The sequence below is a fragment of the Charadrius vociferus genome, unplaced genomic scaffold, assembly GCF_000708025.1.
Source record: "Charadrius vociferus isolate BGI_N301 unplaced genomic scaffold, ASM70802v2 scaffold321, whole genome shotgun sequence".
In the NCBI taxonomy this organism is placed as follows: domain Eukaryota; kingdom Metazoa; phylum Chordata; class Aves; order Charadriiformes; family Charadriidae; genus Charadrius; species Charadrius vociferus.
The window spans coordinates 1,074,931-1,102,618 of record NW_009646934.1 but is presented as its reverse complement, the minus strand read 5'-3'; the positions used below and the strand labels follow the sequence as shown (position 1 = coordinate 1,102,618).

The 27,688-nt window shown below is 46.6% G+C and overlaps 1 protein-coding gene across 1 annotated transcript; it reads right to left on the bottom strand.

Moving 5' to 3' along the window:
• Positions 1–533: 533 nt before the first annotated feature.
• ABCA5 (ATP-binding cassette, sub-family A (ABC1), member 5) lies at positions 534–27,688 on the bottom strand. The gene is made up of 38 exons (XM_009894766.1): positions 27,584–27,688; positions 26,656–26,860; positions 25,280–25,438; positions 24,963–25,060; positions 24,100–24,329; positions 22,453–22,594; positions 21,519–21,707; positions 20,991–21,138; positions 19,977–20,145; positions 18,332–18,390; positions 17,697–17,807; positions 17,299–17,474; positions 16,732–16,851; positions 15,799–15,937; positions 15,524–15,614; positions 15,156–15,295; positions 13,539–13,658; positions 12,340–12,541; positions 11,917–12,086; positions 10,977–11,110; positions 9,896–10,033; positions 9,360–9,473; positions 8,555–8,725; positions 7,398–7,511; positions 7,006–7,143; positions 6,433–6,507; positions 5,805–5,896; positions 5,117–5,243; positions 4,904–5,021; positions 4,704–4,795; positions 4,373–4,548; positions 3,775–3,850; positions 3,597–3,691; positions 3,077–3,196; positions 2,727–2,876; positions 1,660–1,739; positions 1,349–1,404; positions 534–641 (listed from the first exon to the last, which is right to left on the bottom strand). The coding sequence occupies exons 1-38, from the start codon at positions 27,686–27,688 to the stop codon at positions 534–536; spliced, it is 4,947 nt and encodes a 1,648-aa protein (XP_009893068.1).

The window sequence follows — 27,688 nt, the reverse complement described above, 5'->3', positions numbered from 1 at the left end:
TTGCAGTGAATACGATTACTTCGGAGTGGTTTTTTCCCCCCTCTCTTCTAAGCAGGGGCATCTTCTAAGCGTAAGCAGGGACGGATCAGCCGGCGGGGGAGCAGGACCTTGCAGGGGACACGTGTCGGGCAGGAGGCACGGCACGGCCCCGCGAACCAGCGACACGCCAGCAACAACTGGTTTTGCTCAAATGCGCGACTTCCAGCAAGGAGAGCGCCACCCCAGGCAGGCGGCGGGGACTGACTGTCGTGACAGCATCTTCTCGCTCAACGCAAACCGGGAAACAGCGAGAGGCGAAGGAATTTCAGATGAGCCAGAATAACGGCGGGGATGCTCACCGCTATCGGGGCGTTATCCCTAAGGCCAGCACGGTGCAACACGCTCAGTGCTTCCAAATACCATTTTCCGCGACCGTGCCAGCTCTGATTTTTTTTTTTTTTTTTTTTCCCCACGCACATGCCCCCAAGGTGTGCGCAGAGGTTCGTCGCCGGCACAAAAACAGAGCTGCCGAGCAGATCTGGCCCGTAAGGAGCTCAGAAAACGACCCGGTCCTCCTGCGTCCTCTCCCACCACAGCGTGCTGTTCAGCGTGCCGAAGCTGCTGTCCTCCTCCTCCTGCTCCTTAGCAAGCTCCACAAACACCTGCAACGGACAGAAACAGGAATACGCCATCCTCCTCGCAAGAACTTTCTTGGTCCCAAATAGAAATCACGCTAAAAATCTCATGAGTATTGAACGTATCCCCTCATCTCCGAGTATTTAGTATTTTGGGTTTTTTCGCCTTGCTCCTACCCTCCCGCCTCATTTCTTCGAGAGCGCAATGAAAAGGAAGTTGAACCAAATACACGTTGAAGGACGCTTCTCATCAGCAATAACTGATCCGGAATAAGCGATAATAAGCCTCAGCTTTACCCTCCTTTCAGGAACGAGCAGCAATGCCCGCCTTTCGAATAAATCAGAGCAATATTTCCACTAACGCCACAAATTTATTACGCTCCAGTCCCTGCAGTCGGCATCTTATTTTTAAAGGAGGATATTTTGAAAGGAGAAAACAGGAGTAAAGAGGAGCAGGGGAACTGTCAGGCCCGATTCGCTTCAGAAAAAGGCATTTCAGTTCCCCAAAAATACCCCAACAGGCATCAGCACAGCAGCCTGGAAGCCGGGCATCGAGGACACGCTGCCCGCGCGGCGCTCACCATCCTCTCCCTCCCTCCACTGCCACTCGCCCGGACTGGACGCACGGCTCCTGCACAGCAGTGGCAAAGCCAATGCAGCCCGGACGACGGCCAAAACTCCGTGAAAAAACCTGCAGGGTTTACTTCCACCAAACATCACCTTCTTTAACATACCTGTTCCAGCGTTGCCTGAGAAAAGCTGTACTCCTCGATGTTAAAGGCGTGTTTCACTGTGAAAAGAATTAACGGGAGAGTGTATTTAAGGATACTTCACCATCTGACCCAATTGGATTTAACGCATTTTAAGCTGGTACAAGCGCTTACTCTTCATTTCACAATAACCAGTTGGGGACACCGATCACAATAGAAAAAATAAATTCAATTAATTTGGCACAGAAATGCAAAAGTGCCACCGCATGGCAAACGTGTCGGTTATGGGAGACAAAAGGCTCTCTGTATGTGATGCGTGGCAAGCGCTTAATTACCTTCTTCCAGCTTGGAAAAAGAATGTGAGAGCGACTGTACATCTTCTTTAGGAATTTTATACGCCAAAATAGAAGCAAAACTGGAACAAAGAAACAAAGCAAATTTAGCTTCAGGTAAAACTAGTCAAAGCAAAAATATTAATATCCAAGTGAATGGATTTAAACTCATTTTCTGAAGGTTACTCCAGACATCGTCATCATAGAAAAGGAATGACACAGCTCCTCCCGGACCAGCTGGTTTATAACCCGTCTCAGAGATCCAGGTCCAGGTGCATCAGCTGAGACCCCCCGGGGACCGCTCTACGATTTAGATGCTCTTTAGTCAAGATTTAACCATTTATATTCTGCCTATAAACTCATGAAAGAAAAATCACTGCCCGGAACTCCCAAAGTTACGGGGTTTTGCCTTTCAAACGAACTCAGATGGAGGTCACAGGATCTCTTGGGACTCTGCATCACGCAGCGGTTCCCGCAACCCAGACTGCGCAACAGGGAACTGCTCTACCCCACATGTTCGCTTCTGAAAAATGAACTCTCCTCCACATCTCCTGCATTTGAGGAATGCTCCTCACACGACACCCGCAGTGCCCTTTTTTGGAGAGCCTCGGCAGCAGCGACCAAGCCAGACCCGCGAGTTCATACCGCAGAAACTCAAAGCTGTTGGGGGAAAACCAACCAACCCACCCTCAAACTTTGCGGTACCCCCAGAAAACGTCTAAACATTTCTAGATAAGGGCCCGTGACTCAGTGACTCAGATTTTACCGCTGTGTCCCGGGGGCCCCGACCGAGGAGGAAGCCGTCAGGCACCAGCTATGCAGAAATCGAGTTTTGCTTCCTCCGTGCCAAACATCTGCAGGCAAGGCTCACGGCCACCACCGCCCTGGCAGCGGCTCCTGGCCTGCAAAATCCTTCCTCTTTTATTTTATTTTATTTTTTTTTAAGCCACATGTAAATCTTTTCCGGTAAATTTTAGTACCACGGCATTCCCTACTCGGTGCCAAGGAGCTGCGGAGAAATCAGGGGATGTCTTAACACCAACGTGTTCTGCGGATTTGTTGAAATTCACCTTTCCTGACGATTCGCGTTGGGGAAGATGTGCAAAATCTGGCTCTGCAGATACTCCACCTGCTGTACGTCCGCTGTTTCTTTTAATTTCATTTCTAAGAAGTATCCTCTGCCAAACTTACTCTTCAGGTGTTGCACAGTACCTATACATCTACCAAGCGCAGAGAGAAAACGAGAGTTGTACGTGTCACACTGCACTCAAAAAGCAGCCTAATTTCCTAACAGACCCTTTTTGCAGTTTAAGTTCAATTTTGCCCCAAGTTTAAGGTGTAAAAAAGTTGTCTACCTGTATTTTCAAAGAAATATATTCTAGTCAACACCTCCCACAACACGGGAGAGCTCCAGCGGTACCTGAGCTGCCCGGACACCAGGATGGCCACACGGTCACAAACAGCATCTGCCTCTTCCATGTAGTGAGTGGTCAGGATAGCTGCTCTCTCCTTATTCTTAAAAGCTGCTCGAATTGCTCGCCTAAAAAACATAATAAAAAACCCCCAACACTCCTGAATAAAACATTTGGCACATAACGGTAAAACCTGGGTCAGCAGGACAAGAGGACTGTGATGGATCAAACACAAACCCTTTATTTTATGGACCAATACTACTCCCACAGCAACAGTTAATGCCTGATTTTTTTTCCACAAAGATGACTCAAATCTCATACTCCTTATATATTAAGATTTCTTTCTACTTTCAAGCTTTTACTCTTCAAACTATTCTGGGAGAGGACACAGAGGCAGCGCACCTGAGGCAGCGTTGACTCCCCGTCTATGGCTCTCCCTAGTGGCAAGAGGGATATCGCGCACGTAAAAACGGGCAAATTCCCAACGAGAAACGAGCCTGTGGCCAGCGTGGCCCTGGTGGCACTCACCACATGTGCTGCTTGGCTTTTGGATCCATCCCAGTTGACGGTTCATCCAAGAGCGTGACCCGCGGGTTGCCCAGCATGCTCAGGGCAAAGCACAGCTGGGGGAAGGCAAAGGGAAAGGGTAAGGACACGACGGCTGCGGGAGACACCCAACACGGCAGCTCCAGAAACTCCCCCGTACCTTGCGTTTCAGCCCCACGCCCAGCTTCTTCGTCGTCTTCTGCAGGTGGTCTTTTAAATCCAGGGCACTCGCGATGCTGCGGAAAAGGGGGAGGACCAGACGTGAAAAGCTGCGGGAGCGATGGTTTGGCGTCCCCCTCGTCGCATAGGATGCAAACAGTCTCATTTGAAGAACTCGCTTACAAATATTTGTACGTAAAGTATGAAAAAAGCAGAGGAATAAGAGCTGGGTGCTTCCGTACGAAAGCTCCTGCCCCAGGGCCTCAAGGAGGTGACACCCCAGAAATGGTTCCCAGCCCCTGCAGCCCCTGCAAGGTCATCGTTAGCACATCCTCCTGAAGGAGGCGACAACCCAGAAACGGCCCCAAACCCCTGCATACAAAGGATACCTTGCAAATAACTTATATACAATACCAGTTTAATTTTCTGTGGCTGAATCTGTATCTCCTAACGTACAAATTCACACTCGCTGAATTCACTGAAAAGATGCAATCAAACTTAAATGAACAAAAATGTTGCCTTAGGAGTTATGGAGAAAAAAAAAACCCACAAGAAAAATATAGCTAAAACCTTAAACATCTCTACAATAAACTACTTACCGTTTTATGACTTCTTTAACGTCAGTCTGACTCATCCCTTTGATAGCGCCATAAATTTCAAAGTGTTCCTGCAGTGTAATATCTGGCCAAAGCGGATTTGTTTGAGGACAGTATCCCACAAATTTCACTGAGTCATCTTCGCTGTTCAGTCCAAAAGAATAATCTCCCATCAGAACCTTCAAGGAAAATATATAGACTTTACTTAATAATATTGTAAGTTTCATAACTGATTTTGTCAAGTTGTAGCAAAAACAACTCGGGAATGCTTGCAATACTAAAAAAAGATTAAATACAGGTTCATTTTCTATTTAGTTTGTAGCATGTAACATACCTGCCCACTGGTTGGCTCAATCTCTCCAACAAGCATATTAATTAACGTGCTTTTCCCAGCTCCGTTGGGTCCTAACAGCCCCAGTATTTCTCCTAGAGGATGGACGACACACAAAACATCGCCCATGAGGTCGGATAAATGGATTCAAGAGTTCTTTTGGCAAATAAAAACACCTGAACAGCAAGTAATTTAACTCCAACCTTTTTTCACACAGAGAGACACATGTTTCGTTGCCACTTTCTTTATTTTTCTCCCCAGAAGAAATTCCTTTCTTTCATCGAACTCCTTGTGCAAGCGGCTGACCAGGATCGCTGGCATCTGCTGGAGAAGAGGGAAGGGGCTGCAGATCCCAACAGCTCCGGGAAACCTCCGAATTGGGGGTCCGGGCAGCGCCCGCAGGCGCGCAGCGTTACCTCCTCGCTTTTGGGGCTGCTCAGTATTTCTTGGACTCGCAGCCTCTCCGCCTTCACGTCTTCATCTTCGCTCTCGTCATGCGGGACGTCGGGGAACTTCCAGCTTTTGGCTTTGGTGAAACATTTTCTAAGGGGAAGAAAATAACAGGCGGCCTCTGCTCAGCGTTCAGGTGGAACAAAGCGCTGATGATGGAGAAGTCAGTCGGGATTCACTCGCTGCTCTGATGCGGAAAGCAATTTGCGTTTGCTGAACCCGGGAGTAACAAATCTACGCGGTGCATCGGAGAAACCCCAAAAGAGCAGAAAGAGCCGTCAATGATTACAACTATGTCATCTTTGTCCTGAGCTCTTTGCCGGGGTACGGCACCTCCAGCCATGTGATGGGAAAGGAAGTTCCCCTATTTTTATAGGGGGGAAATCCTTACAAAATTCCCGATTTTGCACTGATATAACTTAAAAGGAAGTAAAAACCCTATTTATGCATTTTAATGACTGAATTTCAGAAAACTGAAGTTAGGAGAACAAATTCTTTAGACACTTGGGATGGGCTACAACTGCAGGTATTTTATTTTCTGCAGTATCCCCCCCAGCTACGCACTGCACGTTCCGCTTCAATCACCGCCATCGTTTTTAAAAAACGGCTTCTTTGGACTACTACTTTTCAAAAGTCTGTTCACCAGAGACACACCTGAAAAAGGGATCCTCTCTAACTGTCCTCCCTCCGTTCTTCAGCTCGAAACACCGCAGTAGGAAGAGCCACACGACACACTGCAAATAGGGCTAAAACACACAGATACGGTTCTGGTTACTCGGAGCGCTGCCAGCCCCGCGAGGCCGGTCATCCTATAGGGGATCCTATAGGGGACCCTATAGGTGACCCCACCGGTGCAATGAGAAGCTCCAGCTCTTCCCCACCACACAACTGCTGATGTTTCCAAGAAGATGAAACGTATCATTAGACACCGCAACCAGCGTCTGCTTAGATTTAACGGCAATTATTTGGGGTCTTCGGAGAGAGAAAGGACTATCCCCCGCTCTGGAGCTCTTGCTCCATCAGCACAGGCTCCCGTAATAATCAGGATTAATATCAGCATCGTTAATAAGACCGGTGAAGCAGCAGATGTTGAGCTGGTGGGGACGGCAGCTTTTACTGATACAGTTCGTTCTGCAACAGGTTGCAAAGCTGCAGGCTCCAGCGATGCTCAGCGTCACAGCGAGTCGGTATTAATAAAGATGCCCGAACAGAAGGGGGCTCCCAGCAGGAGTCAGCAATTCTCTACAGCAAATATGGCAAATAATCAAACAATCGTGCTTACAGCTATAACTGCTACCAGGAGCCGGTCCCACGGGTCGTAGTATCCTCCATTCTTTCGCTTCCCTTTCCATGAGACCTGACAACGCAAAAAACCTACGTTCAGGTAAATAGCCACTTACCAGAGACCACATATTCTACAGCACGCTTTAATCTCAAGTCAGTCATTTAAGTTATGCTGCTCAAGCGCTTTCTGAGCTCTGCAGAGACTCTGCTCGCACGAGTTTGACGCCAATAAAGCTCCATCAAAGCTCCTGGGGCTGCTCCCAGTTTAAAGCCTCCGACTCCCAATTAACCCATCCTCCCACCACTGTGTTCGCCCAGTCCACAGGCCGAGAAACCCATGCTTTTCCTTTAAGTATTTCATGGAAGACTTGCTTATTTCCTCATTTTAAAACTGCAACATTCTGCTTACAGGAAAAGAAAGGCGCCTTTTCAGCAATTCTTCATGTGTTAAGTGGCTACGGATGATGTTACAGCACCAGACAGGTATCTGCTCTCTCGTCATCATTAAAGACACCCACCCGGTCCCAGCCACCTACAAGCGCTCTGGAAAGGATTTCTTGTGTCCCCTTACCTTTATAAAACAAATCAGACAGCCAATGAGGGGATAAATAGGAATGAAGATGGAGAAGACGTAATGCAGGACGGTGGTTACCAGGTAATAGTCCAGGAAAAAGGCCACTTCAGTGACTACCGTACAGAGCAAGGCTGTCTGTAGAAAAGAAAAGGGGGAAAAAAAGTCCATTTTCATCCAGTTCAGACTCTCTAAGCACAAGTTACCTAACCTGAGGCACATTTTTTAAAGCTTTTATCATTTAGGATATGGCAGTGATAAAGAGACATTGGTAAATGTTTCAAATTTCTTGTGCATTAAGGACACACGGTTAAATAAAGTAACTGGGAAACCTGTTTGGCTTTGGAGATAACCAATCCTCCCAGCTAACAACTCCAGGTAAAGTTACTCACCACCGAAAATATAAATGACCAAAACTCTTTTGTATTCTGGACTTTTTTAAACGTGAAGGAGACGACGTAAGTGAAGAGCACGACTGAGGGGACATAACCGATGAGGCAAAAAATCTGCAAAGACAGGAAAGGTGTCTCAGGAATGGTACAGCAAGAAACCAGGGGGGGAGTTTTTGTGTAAGTATCAGCTGGAATCACTTCAGTGTGCCACATAACTCTGGATTCATCTTTGTCACTTAAATTGATACATTTTTCCTCTTTGGTACATACAGTATATACTGTTAAAGACACAAATAAAAAAGTACACGGATCAGAAAATGTGTTAAAAATAAAACTACTTTCACGATGATTATTGCTTTTGTGAATGGAATTAATTGTATTCAAGTAATCTATGGAAACACTTCTTATACTTAAAAACTCAGTTTCCTTTAAACTATTCCCCATTTGTTTTTATAACACAGGTTCCCATCAATGTCAACCCGAAGATTTTGGCAAATACTAGGAATTCCACCCTCCAGCCTTAGCATTTTTGCAGAAATTAAAGCAAGGGTAGATGTGCTGGTAGAAAAACAGCCCTGCAACACAACAGTCACATCCCAAACCTGAATAACTCAGGGCTTCTGGGAAAGCGGCTCGGAAAACGGGGTTCCTCTCCGCTACAGCCGGTAGCAGAGGGAAACCCGCTCTGAATATAAAAGACATGAAGATTTCTAGTCTCTTCCATTTAATCATACGCTGCAATTCACTGCGGAGTTGGTCTGTGCTCAAAGTCACTGTAACCTCGTCATTAGCTGCACGCCGATGCAAATGGAGCAATTACCAACCGGCAGCGAAGAGGGCAAAGCAGACTCCGCAAGCAGGGCAAAAAAGGACCAAGCCTTTCCTTGGAAGATCCTGGTATTGTAAAACTCCATTTTATTCCAGTTCTGAATTAAACTCCAAAATATTAGTATCTGTCCCCACGAGAAGCAGTACTATTCTGCCTTTGGTGCAGCCTGACTGGTGCCACAGCAGCAGCTGTAATTTGGCATTTTCCCCATATATTGGTTGAAAAAAAACCAGTCTGCTGATCCACCTAATAAAAATAAACACTCGTGGAAAAGAACCTAAGCATGCTCTCGCATCCCCACGTGCGCTCCGGTCCCCGCCGCACTCACCACAGCGAGGAACTTGCCCACGTAGAAATAAACGCCGTAGTGAAAAGCGAAGAGGCTGCCTATCATCAGGACAAGGATGGAGAAAAACAGCGGGAGGTCGATGATGGCTTGCCCAGTCCAGTAAGCGGAGGGATAAAGCCCCGCTATCTTCAGCTGCGTGTACGCCTTGATCTGCAGCAGGAAAAGAAAATACGAAGTTAATTAAATATTAATCACGGAATCACAGAATGGTTTGGGTTGGAAGGGACCTTGAAGACCATCCAGTGCCACCCCCTGCCCCGGGCAGGGCCACCTCCCCCCAGCCCAGGTTGCCCCAAGCCCCGTCCAACCTGGCCTTGAACACCTCCAGGGATGGGGCAGCCACAGCTTCTCGGGGCAACCTGCCCCAGGGGATCACCGCCCTCACAGGAGAGAATTTCCTCCTAATATCTCATCTAAATTTCCCCTCTTCCAGTCTGAAGCCATTCCCCCTCATCCTATCGATTAAAATTAACACTATGTTAACGTGCCCCGGTGTGTGAGCAGGATCTTGTTTTTCCCTCTAACACACTGCTTTTACACCGATGTCGCATCGGGGCGTTACCCAGTTACTGCTGATTTTAGCTGCCAAAGAAGCAAAAAGAGTTTCCAGGGAAAGCAAAAGGGCTTTCCCTGAACCTGCTCCAGCCCAGGCAGCGACCAGCAGTCCCATCCACACCGCTGCTCACAGCTAAAGGCGCTGTTTCAAACACCTCTTAAGACATTCCCCAAATCCCAAGGTTTTTAAGTTCTTGTGCAGTCTCTGAATCAACACCGGGGCGTTTACCTTATGGTTTTCCGCATTGTCCATGGCAAAATAGGGTGGCATTCCGGTAATAATGATTCCCAGTAACACAGCTTCAAAATAGATCTCCAGTCGGAAAATGGTGTCTGGAAGATTCTGAAATATAAATCAGATTTCTTCAATACCAGCCTGTGCGCGAGCGAAAGGAAAAACAAAAAAAGCATTTTGAATTGGAAGGCGACTGCAAACGCTAAAACAGCCGTTCTGCGTATCTCAAGACCATCTGAGCCGCAGCATGAAGAAAAAAACCTATGGAAGTTTTTGGAGTATTTATAAGAGCGCCTAATGAAGTCCTAGAGCATTCACCTCCCGCAGCAGGTCCTCTCCTCTCCTGAAGGCCCCCCCAGCTCAGCGCCGGAGGCAGCAGACCCGCAGCATCCCCGCGTTCAGCCCGCCAGAACTTCTCCCGCTGTTTATGGCACGCGGTTTCGCACTCCCCCTCTCGCCCCGGGGATGCTCTGCCGCCCGCCCCGTGTCGGAGGGGGGATTTTTGCCATCCAGCCCCAGGCGCTGCCCACCTGCACGAAGGGGTTGCTCCAGATCTGAATGCTCTCCGTCACGTTTAAATTGCGCAGAAGTAAATTGCTGACGATATTCATCAAAACCGGGAGGGAATGCACCATGGTACTGTTGAATACGACCGTGAAAACATAGTTCTGGAAAGGAAACTGTTTGCTGTATTAATTCTTCTGCACAAAGGGTAGTACCCTCACGGGGGTCTCCTGTGGGCTTAATTAAACCTGAACGTCGGGAAAAATCTTTGCATAATAGAGTAGGCTTTGCAGGAAGCTCGGGGCTGCTCAGGGTGGTTATAACACATAACCTAACGCAGGAAAACAGTCACGCTCGTAGAGAGCAAATTATTTGGAATAAATTCCCAGAATGTTTTATGCAACTGTGACGCTATGACAAACGAGGCTCCAGACAATTACAGGCTGAAAAACAAAACACACAACGACCCACACTCATATGTTCTTGTTAATGCACTTAAAAACCAGACGGGCAAAAATTTCCATTAGCTAAGGGCTGCGCTGCCGCACTAATATTAACAGTTTGCAATGAATAAAAAGGGGAACAAGAGGCAGAGTTGGCATATTGCAAAGTAGTTCCGTTGTTGGAGATTAAATACGACCCCAATGTTCAAATCTTTCTGATGCTCCTACTGAAATGAACGCTTACAATCCAAGACACTCATTTTTCTTTACACACGAGAGCACCATGGAATTATACTTCTGTCAAATTGTATAATTCAGCCAGTATAACTAAAAAAAACCAAAACACCAGTAATAAATTCCTATGCCAGGTCTCCTGTGAAGTAAAATATTTCCTTTGGCTTTTTGTATGCTTGAGGGGAAGAAAGGGGGATGGAATTTTTATTCATCTATCATAATGATCATTATGGAAGAACGTTTACTTTGATAATAGTTCCATTCTGTTAATATAAGTCCTCTTGCGGGCCTCTTGTATAAGCAATATTATATGAAATTATTGGATTCTATGACTCTCTATGTGCCTTTCAGGCAGGAGCAGAGCAAACCCAGCCCTGACCAGCTCTTGTCTGCTCTCCGGGAGACGGCCGGGCCGGTCGGTGCCGCTCACCTGCCTGGACTCAAGGTCAAACACGTTTAAAGCTGCGCTGTGAGGTGCGGCTGAGACATAATCACTGTCGTTGAACATCTCCAAGAGTACGTTCATGCTCCCGAGAGAGCGGACAATGCCATCGATATCCGACTCTGGTGTAAGACAGAGAAAACAACGTGATTACTCATCCCCCGCTTGGAGCACTTTACGCAGAATTATCGATGCTTTTCCCACTGATATAACCCTATGATGAGAGATCACCGTTCCCTTACGTGTGCCCACCAAAAAGAACCTTCTGCTATTCTGAACAACAGGAATGCTTTTATTTCGGCTTCCCACTCCAAAGCATTCCAGAAAATTTTTTGGTTATATTGTGCAATTGATTTGTGCGAGTCAAACGCAGCCGTGAAGGAGCGGAGCTGCCGACGAGCATCGGCAGGATACTCCACGCTCCAGTGAAGAGAGAGCAGGGCACCAGCGGCACGCTGATACGGTGTCCGCAGAAACGAAGTTGTATTAAGCCCAAATTCCCGACAGCTCAAACAGACGCTCGGTTCTATTGCCCAGATCGCTGCTGCACACTTTTTAAACATCCTAAGTCAAAACAAAAAGGAATTTTCCACAATGCTTTGTAGCAGGATTTTAACGTTGAAGTACCCAAGTGTCTCCCTACCCAGTTCCTTCACACAGATCATCTCTCCATCTCAAGAGCGAGCACCGGGCTACCAGAGACGGGTGGAGGAGGAAAATCTCCAAACCAAACCCTAATGGCACAAAGGATGCTCACTCTCTGCCATCAGCGGGTACTTGGAAACTCTTCGTTTGGGTAAATTTCAAGGAACAAGTCTGTCCCCAACCCCAAAAGTAGCACGCACCATCCTTCCCCACCACGTGAAATGCTACGTTAGAGCGTGGTGGACACAGGAGCTCCTCCCACAGAGCGCCTCTGCTCTCCTACCTGTGGAGTTCTGCAGCAGAAGACGGCTCCTGTACTTGTGATAGTCCTCTCCGGGCTTCAGCAAGTACAGGTCTGGGGAAAGCTTGATAGCAGCTACAGAATTTTTGATGATGTGGTGTATGAAAAACAATAAAATCTGAACGACAAGAAAAATCAGAAAAAGCAACAACCTGAAAGAAAGAAAAAGTTTTGTTTTTATTAAAAGCTAGCGAAAGCCAACCCAGTTTATGTGCGTGCTATTAAAGCACTTCCCTCACCCCCCAAAAAGCATGTATTCAACAGTAATGCGTAGCTTCATACTTATTATTTTTTAAACGTAACTACGGGGAAAAAAAAAATTAATGGCATCCTGCCGTTTCTCTAGTGTCATTCAAACCGCTTTTGAGAATTTTGTATACAAAATGGGAAGGCCCCAATACTTACATAACTCTCACGCATTTATTTTCCCGCTTGAGACTAAGGAAATGAACTTTCGCTATGGTGGAAACCTGTTTCTTCCAGAGGGCCGTATTGCTCATCGCTGGCGCCTTCGTCTCCGAGAGCATCAGGAGGCTCTGCTCCATATCGTCAAAGGACTTTGTATCCATTTCATCCTGCACTTGCTGGGAATTGAACACGCTATAATCTGGAAAAGGAAAGAGTAAAACCTGACAAATCTGATGCTCTGTCAAAGCTACGGGGTTTGAAATGGCAGGGCTGGGGAAAGCTGGGTGGCCACCGGTTCCTTCCCCTCGCTATCGCAGAGCCATCTCATCTCCTCCTCAACGACACCGATCTACCCCAAAGCCCTGAATCACCCGCACAGCGGACGCTTAAGGCAGACGATACAAACTTCTGCCGCTCAAAAGGTGCAACTTGTCCCAGTTCCACACCATTAGCCTATGTACCACCTGTGTAACTCAGTACCAGCACATTCGGCTGTTAAACCCTCTTACACCCACCCAAAAGCTCTGCAGAGCGGGACAGGTTACTAGTCTGTATCACAACGAAAGCGCTAGAATGATTAAGATAGTCTAAACCATTCAAAGTTGACATCAAAAGAAGAACTGATTCATTCTGGGGTCATATCAAGTGGTCCCAACTTCTCATTTGAATTGGAAGATAATTTAAAGGAGAGGAAGAAAGACAAGTTCAGCTCCTTCAGCCTTAAGTGCAGGCTACTAATATTAATGTTCACGCAGAAGATTGGAAACAAATTTTATGCTGTGCATTTACAATTCCTTGAAAGTAAGCTCCATTAGAAAAATAAAGCACATTTTAAAAAGCTAGCCATAAAAAGGGCAATTGTAAAGCAAAGCAATCAGAGGTAAGTACACTGGATGAAAAATTAATTACTGCAGAGACAGATAGTACAAAGCTTTTCCCCCGCATCCTCTCAGAATCACTCCCCACCCAACTCGTTGCTTTTGTGTGTTTTTCATGTTAAATATTTCAAAAGCCCAGAGTGCGGTGAGACCGAAGGAGCCCCCCGCTGCTGGACGCAGCACTCTGCGAGAGGACTTTTTAGTCTTACCTCCATAACAAAACTCCTTCTAGCAGTGACGTGGCACAGACAATTCCACGCTAATTAAGACTAAATCAAATACGAGGGAAACCAAGAAAACAGCCACGGTCCATCCCACCTGCTTGATCGATCTCTGCCTCAACTTCCAGCTTCAGATAGACATCCTCCAGTGTCGTCATGGAAACGCCGTAGGTGATAACGCCCAAATGGGAATGAGTGTCCAGGTCGGAAAACAAGCCTAGAGACAGAAGGGAAACCTACTGGTTGCTCTGAAACAGGGTTACATCGTCTTCCTCAGAGATCTTCAAGCACATCAGAGGCATCCCTAAAGCCTTCTGCAGGGTCGAAAAAGCAGCTAATGTGCAAATAGGGTTGATTAATTATGAAGACACAGGTCATGGCTTGAGGACCAAGGTTGGGATAAGCTCCTTCTAGCACAAAACTTTTCAACCTTTGTGGTCAGGTGTGGGAAATGTGGTGTGTTTTCCCGAAGCTGTAGCATTTGTGAAAACCACCTCAGCATCCTAAAGCTCAGAGCTGCCTCCTGGCTGTCTCCGAGAGCCCCTCCCCGGGAAACATCACCCTCAGCGACAGCTCATCCCACCTAGATCCCTGCCCAGGGACACTGAGGTTTTACAAATAAAACCACTGAGTATTTTTTTTTATATATATATCTAGATACACAACTAGATCTGCAAAGGCAGGTTAACTGGGCAGGAGATCCTGCACGGCATGCGTAGCTTGGAGACCAAAATGATGTTCAGAGTGAGAGCGCTCATTGGCACCCTGGAATAAAAATTGCTCCTGGGCTCTTGCCAGTCCTATGAAGTGAAGGACTTGAAAAAACGAGGAGCTTCAGAGCCAAGGTCACACTGAAGGGAAATGCAAACGCGTAAAAAGGGAAGAGCAGTTGGGTACCCAACGATGCTCATCACATCTCTGTGATTTCTTCTGCCCCAGCAGCTGAGGCATGTTCCTAACCTCCGCTTCTCCTTAAAATAGTTTGGGGGAATCGGTCCAGTCTTGCATAGAGGCTCCCGTTTTTCAAAAGTACACACAGCGGCTGCTAAAGGAAAAGCTCATAAATTATTAACTGGTTAAAGGCAATGGGGGAAAAAAGCATTTATGAAAGATGAGCCGTGTTTGCATCAGTATTGATTCTGCCTTTAGCTTTCTACATAGCGCAAAGGACACACCGTTTCTTCCATTTTCTCCTGGGAGATGAACAAGGAGTGCGGTGTCGGACTGATCAGATAATTGCTGCCATCTAGTGAAACCAACACATCTGCTCCGCGCTCCCTCTCACCAGTGAATTGTAAGGCAGTGACACAATGCTCTTCGCGGCTCTCAACAAGGGGGATTGATTATTATCGGAAGCCAGCCCCACTCATTAAAACACCCTGCAATCAGACGATGCTTCTGCAGGACGAGGGGATTCTCGGGCAGAAGGGTCTCTTCACCCTCCTGCCAAAGGCATCTCCCAACACTCGCTGCCGGGTACCCACATCCCTCCTAACCTACCGCAACCCCCGTGGAGGAGGCGACGAGGTCCTCGCTCGCCTGAGAAAGACCTTACCGACCGATCACCAGCCAAATCACAGCCAAACAATGGATACGTCTAAAACCACGTAAGTGCAGAAGTGACCATTTAACAAGAATTGCGGGCTACAGCCACGCTCGACGGCTTTCTCTCCCGTGGCCATTCCACTCCGCAGCACCACCAAACCATCCATACCTGCAAACTTGTCCATGTCCTTGAGCGGCAGCGTGTACACGAGCTGCTCATCGTTCTCCTGGATCAGGCTGGCTGCGGGTATGTGCTGTCTTATCAGCGAGGTCGTAGCTTCCGTGTTGCAATAGGCGTCGATGTGCATGCTGAGAAAACGCGCGGGGAAAAAATTGGGATTGCAAAGCTTGTTTCTCCCCGTACGCCCGCATGGGAACTAGCAGGCAGCAGAGCATCAAACGTGCAGTACAAAGGTGATAAAAGGATCTTTTTTGCGGGGGGGGGGGGGGGGGGGGGGGATGCCGTCTTACAGATTTCAACAGAAAACAATAAAAAAAGATACGTGATGTCATGTAACAGGTATCACACAAGAATACCTCAAGCGGTAGCCAATTCCCCATTTGCTTTTGAGAAAGAGAGAAGATCCAAGGCATTTTAACATCCCTTGAGAAATCACAGCTTTACGGTCTAGAAACAACAACACAAAAAAAAAAAAAAAAGAAAAAAAAGAGGACTGTCAATTTACTCCCCCAAACCAACTATACATTTCAAATAAAGGCATATACCATGGTCAGAGAAGCGTCACTTTTTGCTCTGTCACTCGGGGACTGGGTACCCGCGGCGGTACCCAGAGGGTCGCGGCAGGACTCACCGGCGAGGATATCCGCCTCGTCCATGAAGTGGGTACTGAAAACGGTCACGCGATTCGCTTTTCTGTTTTTCAGGAGGTTCCAGACGATGTGCCGCGAACACGGATCCATACCCGCCGTCGGCTCATCCAGCAGCAAAACCTTTGGGCAAAACCAAGCAGCGTTTGCAAAGCCGTATCCACGTGCAAGGTACTGCCCGCAGGAAATCCCACCTACGTAACAGACACCGGGCTTTTTGTTTAAGCCTGCTCGTTAGGCCTCTAAAACAAATCGGAAACATCCTAGGGGAAGCAAGGCAGTTGCCTTCACTACGCTTTGAATAAATTCATCTCCTGTTGTGACAAATGGAAAAGTCATGTAGTGAGTTAATGCCATAGTCTGTTTTATTCTGTTTCTAATACAATTACACTTAGCTATGTATTCACTCCCTTCAGTAAGGGATGGTTAAATATACACACACGCTTTTAAAATCCCACTGAACTGTCACGCACATCATTTTTAAATACAGATCTAAAAGCACTTTCCATTCTTACAGGGCAGAAATACAAGATCTGTAACACAAAAGAGCTCTCTGGCTCCGTCCCTGCTCCGAGCGCCTGGATGGCTTTGCAAGGAAAGTCCCTGACAGTTTCACTGTTGGGAGCTAGAAGTCACCTGCCGGAGACAATATCAAACTTGTCACACTATTTATTTCAAAAAGAGATCAAATCCAGAGCTGCTGCTGTTACCAAAGCCACTAACATCCTCCAGCACCGAGTCACTGAAGTGGTTTTAATTGTTTAAACCATAAATGAAGAAAAAGAGAGCAACAGATGCTCCCAGGGACAATTTCTGCATCTTACACCTTATTATACGTGTCAGTGGGTTGTGACAAGAGACATCACACCTCAGGTGTATCGGTGAGGGCAAATGGGGATCGCCTCCGGCACACTCACCTTCGGGTTCCCCAGAACAGCAACTCCCACCGACAGCCGCCTTTTCTGCCCCCCGCTTAATTTTTTAGCTTGGTTGTCTCTGATAGGCTGCATATCCAAATCCAACAACACTTTCTGCACCTTTAAAACACAAGAAACACATTTACTGTTAAAAAACAAACAAAAAAAAAGATGTAATTTTTTTTTACCGGATTATTAACAATTCCCATTCAAATTAACTGTTCCTAATTCACAGCGTATTCTGCACGTCACCTGCGCACCCTCCTCCCAAATGTGTCCGTGCAGAGCGAGGTCCTAAGCTCCAGCAAACCTGAAGAATTGAAGGGTGTCTCTGCTTGAATACAAATGTCAGGATTTAAAACGTTTCATTTTCGCCTCCTAGGAAAAATCAGCAGTTTATCTGTGTAAAAACATCTGTCTGTACTCCGCCTCCTCTTCTCTTACGCTGTCAAGCAACATTCCCCTGCAAACCTGTCTTGAGGAACTACCTGTGCAGTGTCGGGGTATTTTCGCCCTACAAGTTAAAAACGACCACGTCAGACAATATTTGGGCCCGGCTCCACTGACCTCTTGTATCAAATCATTCTGCGGGATTCCTTTAATTGCAGCAAATATGGAGAGGTTCTCCTCCACGGTTAATATATCGAAGTGTATGTCGGACTGGGGGCACACCCCCGCTATCTGTCGCACTTCAAGCATTTCATCGATTTCGGAGACTTTGTGCCCATAGACAGAGGCAAACCCTAAAAAAAAAAATTAAAAAAAAAATTAAAAAAGCCAGGAGCAATCAACCGAGAGGTTTTTTACAGCCAGAGAGCAGGTTAACAGGGACATGAATCTAAAGTGGACTCTTCTAGATGTTATCCAGAGAAAAATTTGGTGCATCCCCAAATAACCATGAGGGTGAGCAGCTTTGGTTCTCCGCAGCAGGGTACCCCACACCTCCCACCAGCGGAGACGCTCACCGTCCGTCGGCGGACACAGCCCGCAAAGGATGTTCATCAGCGTCGTCTTCCCTGTCCCGCTGTGCCCGAGCAGAGCCGTGATCTGACCTTCGTAGATGTCGAAGGATAAATCTGGTCCCCGAAGCAGAGGAGAAAGAGGAGATGTCAGCGACGCGCTCGCGGCACCCGCAGCCGGCTCCTACCGCAGCGGTAAATTCAAATACTGACATATGGGGTATGCATTTACGCTCTGCTCCGGGGGACACCTTACCTCCTCGCCCCGGCACGGCACGGCACCGCCGTGGTGGCCGCATTTAAAAGCCACGTGGGGAAACGAGATGAAAAGATCAGGGAGATGGGGGAGGGAAGAGCATATCGCTAACGACACGGGCAGAGGAGGAATAAGGAGGACGATGCCAGCAGGCTTTCTTTTAGTGATGGAAGGGCTCCTCTTTTTCAGGGTACCATTTTAAAAGGAGATCCCTGCCAAAGCAGTGAGAGAAGACACGCACAAGCCCATCTGGCGTTCATGCTCCAAGGTCCCACCCCGTTAAAAGAAACCAAAAAGCCCAAACTGAAACACAAAAGATCACTCGACAGTTCAGCTATTGCTCCTCTGCATCTGGTAAGCAGCTAAAAAGCTAAAATGTTCTTACTTCTGAGAGCCTCCACAGTTTCCCCCTTTTTCCTGAATGTTTTCTGAACACAGCTGATTCTGAAAAAAGACATGTCATTTTATAAACTATTTTAGGATCTGTATATGTCATTTTGAATGATCACCACTCGGCAACAGTCACAACACGACGACCATGCTAAAGTGACACTAGACACGTTAATGACCCATAGAGGCAAGTCAAGAGCCAGCGCTTCTTGTCCCACACCTTAGTCCATCTCCAGGCTGGTATCAGAAAGCTTTTTCTGGTCACCTTCTAAAGTATTTCCTATGACGACAAACCAAATTATTTCAAATCTGTGTTTCTTTCACACGGTAGAACGATGCACTAGAGGTTTCCCACGCTAGAAAAGGGCACGGCTACTCCCCAGTGATTTCACAATACAACAGAAGACTCAACAGACACGAGATGGAAAAGAGGTATTAGTACACCAGATGCCAAAGATGGGATTACTGACAGCGCTTTGGCAAAAGGGAGCAGGTATCTTTCTCTCCAAGAAAGGTAAAAACCTTCCTTCCAGCCCTGCTATTTTTCAAAATGAAAATCCCAACCATTTTATCTGCAGGCACCATGGGAAGGACGGGGTTTGGAAGCCCGGCCACCCTGAAAACCAGGATGAGGAGTGGATTCCAGGTGTGAATAGTAGAGAGGAGAACTGGGTATGAAACAAAACCAAACCTGTATGTGTAAAGATGACAAGATAGCGCAAAAATGACGGAGAGTTGGTGGAAGGATGCTATAGGAAGAGTCCAGGGTGGATGAAGGATACAAAAACGGGCACAATGGTCTCATGTGAACATCAGGATTAAAACTGGACCCTTCAACCTATGGCAGATGCCCAAAGAGAGATGGGTAGCGTGGACAACACAAGACTCGTTCTGGTCACTAAGCTCAAATAATTATTTGAGACTGGTGGAGCCAACCTGGAGGAGCGAAGACACAGAGTTCCTCAACTCGCACCAGGCTGCACCGTTGGAAAGGATGGAAACCAGGGCGAAAAGGAACATACCGAACATAATATCTGGGACACACTAAAAAAACACAACAGTCCAGACACAAGACAGCAGGTGACACGAAATGCAACGCGAAAGATGACAGCATGGCCATCTATTTTGCAGTTTTGTTTCACCCTCTTAGATACAGCGGCTGGGGAAAACCACCACAAAGTTCTCCTCTGGTCTACGGAGAACAAAACAGCCTTCACACGAACCTAGAATTGAGCTTTTTCTCCTCAAATGTGTGTTACCAGAAAACTAAACCCTCCCAGAAGAGTAGGCGGTTCAACATCTGCAACCGCTTACGCCTCTCGTGGCCTCAGTGAAACTGAGGGAATGGAAAAGCGGTCGGTTTTGAGAGGACTCCAACTGGAGGAACACAATCCCCAACCAAACCCTTCCTTTCAGCCCAGTGATTTATCCTTGGAGAACATCCACCTCATTGACGATGGGGCTTCACTGCAAGCGGAAACTGGCCGCGCCGTGCGCGCGGAGGACTCTCTGCAATGCATACCATATGCTATTTGAATGCGACCATTGGAGAAACGAGAGCGATTGTCAAATTACACATGAAAAGGTCAGGGACGCGGGTGAACTGCTAATCTGCGCGCGAGGCAGGGCAGGAATCGTACCTGATGGCTTCTTTCCCCTGAAATTCGGAAGGCACGGGTTCAACTATCTCACTGAAGCTTAAACTGCCGTTGACGCTGCTCTCGTATAACTCCTTGTAATTTTTTCTGTGCTTTGACCAAAACGAGGGCTTCATAAAGAAAAACGGCGTGCGGCGGAGTCCGAACTCCCCTGGGTAATAAAGGGAAAAAAGACAATTTGGGTAATATAGGGAAAAAAAAGACAACTTGTTTTTTGTTGTTGTACCTGCAACATTACAAAGTGTTGTAAAAGTACATAACTGCAGGTATCCCTCAGCCTTTGGGTTTCAGCTGGAAAAGCCATGAGCTATTGCCCCAAAGGTCTGGGACCAGCCCCCACCCCCGTCCCGGAGGGATTCCATCAGCCAAGTTTACATTATCTGCGATTAAGCCATGGTTCCCACCAACACTGCGAGCAGGTTCCAGCTTTGCTAAGTATTTAAATACATGTGCAAATCTCTTCCTATGCGAGAGAAATCCCCAGCGCCGAAAGACCAGAGACCAAAACGCCGGCGATAGAACGCCGCAGAGATCAGAGGGAAAGGGAACCGAAGGGCTCAACCAGGCGTCAGTCGCGAGATTAACAACTTCATTCTACGTTTCATGTTAAACCACTGCTGTCACGAGGACAGGTCTGGAACAGGCAGAGCAGTCGTTAATTTTCAACCCTACAAGAACAAATTGCCAAGGCTGAGGCACGGCTGAACCCAGCAAAGAAGCTTTTCCTTTAGAAAGAGGGAAACAAAGTTTAGCTCAGGCGTACCTAAAGGCCATCGACTCTAAACATGCCAACACCCCTCCTCACATCCCTCAGCTTTAATACAACGTACATTATTTCAGCTAAAAGTATTGCGAGTCACAGCATAAAATGTAGTTGCCAACAGCATCGTCTCCCTTCCCCACAGCTGGAATTAAGTCCAAAATGCCACCAGGCTCAGGACTTCAGGAATTGGGCGACGCCGGGACAGTTCTGCTCAGTTTTTCTCGTGAACATACCTGGGATAACCTGATCAAGGTAGACAGCCACAAGCAGGTAAAATACGCTATCCAGCACCAATAAAATAAGAGAGATAAAGAGCGGGTAAGGACCGCGATTTAGATTGGAAAACGTCGCGCCGTCTTCATAATCTTCCAGATGCATGACCTGCCAACAAACACGGCACAGGGGGGTGTTACGCACCGGCACCGGCCCAGCCCCGCACAGACACGGCCACACGGTGCAGAACTCGGTAACAGAAAATAAAATAAAAAAAAAAGAATGAAAAAGTGACCGAGATCAAACACAAAGAATAATTTTGTGAGACAAACACAAAGAATAATCGCTTGATGGTGCATTGTGTTTTACTTGATATTAAATTGCCACGGGAAGCGATTAAAATTGGCTTTTCCCCCCACTATCATCAGTTTATTAAAAAAATTAATAATATATATATTTAAGAATATGTACATCGCTACCTATCTGAAAATGATGTGAGACAAATGAGCGCGACGAGGTCGCCATCGGAGGAGGAGAAGGTTATTTACCTGCGCGACACCGATCAAGAAGCTGCACTGACACAAAGGGCTGCAAATCCACACGAAGGACTTGGGGAAATCTTCCAGCAGGACAATGTTAAGGCCCACAAAACCAAAAGCCAACGTCGCCAAGAACTCCACTATACCCACGTGCTTTGACTTTTTAAATAGAGGTGTCAGCATAAGCGCAAAGAAAACCTAAGGGCAGATTAAAAAATATAAGAAGGTACTATATTATAGTATACAGGGGTATAGAAAAACTAAAGGAAAAAGACCACAGTTTCAATTTTGCCTCCGATAATTGTATAATTTTCTTGGTATAGTCCCTACAGCATTCACCCAAGTCCCACCCTTACAATCAGCGCCAGGAGGGACAGTTTCCCAAAGATGCCAAGGGACAGAGCACAGAGAAATAACCTATAGAAGAAAAATAAGGAGCGGTAGGGCCGAGCGTGCACGTCCGCCCCGGCTACTGCACCTTCTGTACATGAGAGACAGTAAACAACTAACTATATCTGCACTGGCTGCTTATGGACTCAGACAAGCAATTTTCTGTATAAATTAATTCTCTGACTCTTAATTAGGGTTTTAACATTACAGTATATAGCAAGAGCAAACGTTTAGAAGAGGGCATGGGTTCCAAATTCAAAACAGTGCTGTCCACACAGCGCTCCCAGTTCAAAGACAGGTGATTACAAACTCCGATACGTCGGTAAGGAGAGCTATTCCTCATAGTGACGGTCCAGACCTGTACAATCCCCCAAATCCCAGGGACGGGGATGGGGATGGGACAGGTAAGACACGCACCGCCGTTCGGTCCTACGGAACCTGTGGCTGTTCCAAACGCTTTGGTAGAGAGAAGACGACCAGATGGGGAGGAAAAAAACAACCAACCGACCCCAGGGATGGGATGGCCGAATTCAACAAGAGCAGGAATACTTACTGAAGAGATTCCATACAGGAAAAACAGGAGAAATATGACGAAGGCACTGCTCTGGGGAAAGAGGGAAGAGGCCGTTGCAATCACCGCCATAAGAATGGACATGACAAAAATCAGGCTCATGTAGAGCAGCACCCAAGAAAGCCTAGGAGCAAAGGGGAGGGGGGGGAGAAAGAACAGAAAGCAGGTGATATAAACCCCCAGCCTCAATCATTCACACACAACAATAGCTAAAACTCCCATTCTTTAATATTCCAGACAGCTGCACCAAAGGACGGGCTTGCAACAAAACAAGAGCTCCCAAATAAAAAGAGCTCTTGTAAACATCCCTGTAATTGTTCGAGGCATTAGAGCACACGCATCAATACCCACAGCATCAAAGATACACAATTAGATGATTCATGATTTTTTATTTTTTGTTGTTGAACTTGCATAATTAATTCCCTGGCATAACCGAAAGAGGGTAACTGAGTAGTAAGTTTCAATAATTAAAGAAATTCTATTTAAAATTTAATACACTAGTCATCCCAGTAGCTGGGCAGGGTAATAAAATCCTTGTCTTTTTAAAAACAGCGCTGCCAGCCTGTGAGCAATGCCGACCTCCGGAAACAAAGGCCGTCTGTGTACAGGTAGTAAAAAAATGACGTATTTTCCTCAGAAGCAAGTTTCTGAGTTATATTCAGTGGCCCATCAAAGCTGCACTACAGCTTTGCAGATCACTCCCATTTCACACTGGGAAAAATGAAATGCTTTTCTCCAGAGCAGAGATGCTCAATGGTGATGTGCCAGTAGGGACAGCGGAGCAGCGCTGCCGGTGAAGGACTCCGCTAAATAAGATTTGCCACCGAGGACAAACGGAACTGACTGCCAGAAAAGAGCTCGGGTGCAGAAATACAACAAAACAAAACAAAAAAACAGAAAAAAAAAAATACCCCCAACAAGCCCAGCTGCCTGTTACGGCGCAGCAGGGAAAGATGCTAAAACGCTGTCGGCTGCTGCGGCGAAGGGCAAAGCCAAACCCATTTTTCTCTCTGCGACTATCAATGGTTTCAAATTAGTACATCCTCTCACTTGGAAAAAAAGCCCATCATTATATTGCACAGGACAATTTCCATCACGGTAAGGAAATAAATTAAAACCTGTTGCTTAGACTGCTCTGTCATGTTAAAATTATAGAGTGAGATTCGTTTAATTACGTGGGGGGGAAACGGCCGCTAAACTCTGGGGAGAGACTGCAGGTTACCTGCGGAGCCTCCAGGGAAGGGGTATGGAGCCAAAAATGCTTAAAAACAATAAAAACAAACTACATCAATATCCCACGCATCATCACATTTAATCCCTCCAAGTCTGGTGTAACTTTCCATGCATAAGTGCAACAGTATAACTCTGGTATTTACCTATTAAAATATTCCTATTGTCACGACACCGCAAATACCTCTGCGTTAGATTTTACAGAGTGTCTCACTTTTAGGCTGCTTTCAGCTAATCAGAATGAAAACAATTACAAAACTGGAGGATGGGACAGAGGAGTTTTCCTAGAAAATGTTATTTTTTCATATTTCTTTTAGAAAGTGTTATATTTTTTTTTTACATTTCTTAATATATTTTATACTTTTTTTTAATAAAGAATGGGTTATACCACTGACATACCAAAAGGCAGTGTCGTGAAGTCCCAATATTTTTAGGAATTCCTTCAACTTCCTCTCCTTTTCCGCCACAATATGAATTGCCAGGTAGTACCCAAACGGCGAGAAAGCGATCACGAGGTAAATCAAAATGATCGCGCGAGGGAAATTATCTATTTCCACCACCGCGGCCTCTCCCATAACCATTGCTCTCGTCAGCTGAAGCTGTTCCCAAACCGACTGGTTAGTCTTCAGCTAGAGGGAAGAGAAGGAAGAGTTATTTTTGCATCGTTCCCGATTTTCAGCCCATCCCACCCAGCGGCAGCGGCCCCGGCTCAGCCCCAGCTCCATCCCCTCTGACGGGGAGAGACCTGGAGCCCCCGAAACCTCGCTGTCCCCAAACCCCCGTCCAAAAACACGGGAACTGGAGAACACCTGGAAATGAAATGAACAATTTTGGAATTCCCGTCACCTAAATAGATGAGACACGCTCTCACCGTGAGCGGCACAACAAGAGAGAAAGAGGGACAAATACTGACAATAAAATAGTAAATCAAATTCCGCAGCCCCTTTTGGTACCGCATCTTAAACAGCATTTTGGGGGGGGCACTGTCGAGGCTTCGCGTTGTCATGACTGCCGCCACGTATGGTTCAGGCTCGTTTGGACACAAATGATGACGAATGTCCGCATTATTCAACAGGACAAGAACACTTTTGTGCGAAATACGGCAAAACGCATATGAAATATTCTGCCTTCTCGTCGGACGCACGCTAATTTTTGATAAGGCATTATAGACAATTAACAGACACCACAAAACCACTCGGAGCCAAGGCAGCGCACAGCTTTGAACCGCCTTGGTTTTATTTCGTTATTTTTCCCAGATTTACCTGTATAATTGCGGCATCGATGCAGGCTTGCAGAGCCGTAAATCCCGAGCTCCAGTACGTTACCGACTCACACCCCTTCCGCAAGTTGGAGCAACTGGCTGCGGAATAAAGCGAGGCACTGTAAAATGCAAAACGCCAGAGGTGCAGCCCTCCCGTCCCTCGCGGAAAGACGGAGCAGCTTCAGGCCATCCCTTAGAAACAGCGGGAAAAACTTCCCAAACCCCATATACGCAACATCAGGCCAAAAAAGGAGAAAAAGAGGGTCTGATTTTTCAGTTTATCCCTTTACGGATACACGGCGGAGCGCGCACACTTACCTCGGGATTCCATATAAATGGAAGACATAGCGATGGTGTCGGGAAACCTCAGCTGGTAGGACAGGGCGTCGCTGAACACTACGCCCACAAAGTTGGAGGGTTTGAAAGCACTGGCCTCCTGCAGCTCCTCCTCGCTTAAATACTCCTCTGTGATGATGCCTGCGAGGCAGAAGAAATCATCGCCTTGATTTCGGCATCGGCACAGCAGGAAAAAAAAAAACCCCGTGCGACAGTTTGAAAGAAGCATCGTGTTAATCATTGAGGATTTATTCGGTTTTGGAGATAGATGGGTGTGTGTATATATATATAAAATAATAATAATGAGGAGGAGGAGGATGATAATAACAGTAATAATAATAATAGTAAATAATAGTAAATAATAGTAAATAATAATAAATAATAATAAATAATAATAAATAATAATTAATAAAAAGCAGGGTGGGTATTTCAAATTTACCCCCGAGTCTTCCTCTCTTTCCCCCCATTTTTTGCTGCTCCAACAGCTTCCATGCCCCAACCCGCTGCCAGTCTACCCCAGAGTTCATTCTCCAGCACCAGCACTTTTCAAGGAGGGCAGATTAACTGGGGCAGAGGGTAAAATATACGAAAAAGTGGTACTTTGCCATCGACTTTGGCAGAGGGCGGGAGGAAAACGGGCTGCAAAGGCAGAAAGTGGCATCGTTTGCTCAAAGCAGCCGAGGGCACCCGAAAGGAAAACGCAGATATCGGGTTGGGCTGTTTCGCCGCAGTACCTTTGAAGTACACATAGCACAGGGAAGAGAGACAGATACCAAACTAAAAATACATCAGAGTGGTTCTGGAGAGATAAATTCCCGCTAGATGTGTCAGCTGTGCAGGCATGGCACTTTAAAAAAAAAAAAAAAAAAAAAAGCTTTCAAAAGGTGACACGATGTTAATGGGAATCAGCATTAAAAAAAAAAATATTAAAAAATGTTGTTTTGATAGTAATAGCAGGAGAGAAAATGCAACCTAATTTATGTGCAGGACAGCATCGTCTCCTGACCTCGCCCCAGGATGTCACAGCACAAGTGTTGATTACCCCCAGAGCTGTTCAGGGCCTTTTCATACTTTGCATTTGGGTCCCCCCAAAACCTTTCCTGCAGCCACATGACATGTGTCGGCCGCAACAGGAGAACGGGAACCACTTTGAGATGGCAGTGCCAGAACATTTGCCAACGAAGCAAAAGAAAAAAAAAAAACAACAAAAACAACGCCTTCACAGTCTGTTCTCTATCTGTGATGGAGAAGAAATGTTTTTTTTCCTCTCTCGGTGCAGCGACAGCGAGTGCCCTCCCCAAACACAACCCACAGCGCGAGATACGCGCAGAAAAACCAAACGCTCGGGTTCTGAATACCATCTTCGAAGTTATCGAAAGCCACTTTCTTCATGATTTCTCGGGCCATTGGGGTTGGCGGTGTGTACCCGATGACAAAGTTCACCAGCATGGAGGTGTCCAGAGTGCCCAGGTTGGTGTTGGCCACCTCTCCGTATTTCCTGTGCGGGTGCATCATGCTCATCAGAATCAGCCAAAACAAGAAAAAGAGTGGGAAAAGGACCTCCTGTGCAAAGAAAGAATACAGAAATTTCATAACAATACAAAAACATCACAGAGCAGTTGGGGAAACAACAATTCCCCAATGTTGACACGCAGCTTAAAAGGAGGGACCGCGAGTTCCACCGCTTGGCTGTAAAGTTCCGTGAACGTTTGCAACGCGACAGTAATTTTAATGCCAAATCCTTCTCTGGCACTGAGGCAGGATTTGAATCGCACACATTGGTTACCTAAGAAGCCATTTTAAGGTACAAACGGATAATTCTACACACTTCAAACACCGTCAAACTTACTCTGTTTGGAAAGCAGCAAAACACAAACCCTGAACCGTTCAACAAGTCTCGCTGAGCACTCCACTGCCTCTCCTTCACCTCAAAATTCACCTTAAAGTACCACACACATCGCCTACGCACAGGGCTAAACCATCAGAAAAGAGAAAAATCTCTCGGAGAGGTCTGATCCCGCTATCCTGCTCAGTTATGGGCGCAAATGGTTTGAAAAGCGCACTAAGACCGCACTATTAATTCAAGGATGTTCTCTGGATAAAGCCTTACACATGAGGATGTATTTTCAACCAAAGGATCACACTGTCTGAAACAGCCTATTACAACCCAAAATCCAGAGCAGACCTTGAAGCTTCAGAAACATTATAATAAAACTGAGCGTTGCCTCCGACTCGGGATACACTCCAGTGCAGAATACGGCAGCAGTAAACACGCGCTCCGCTTACCTGAACGCTGCTTTTTTTAGTCCTACACTTAATAAGACAGTTCTTGAACAAGAGAGCTCTGGTTTGCCTCCATACTCCTGCTTCTCTTGGAGCTGCCGGTGCCAT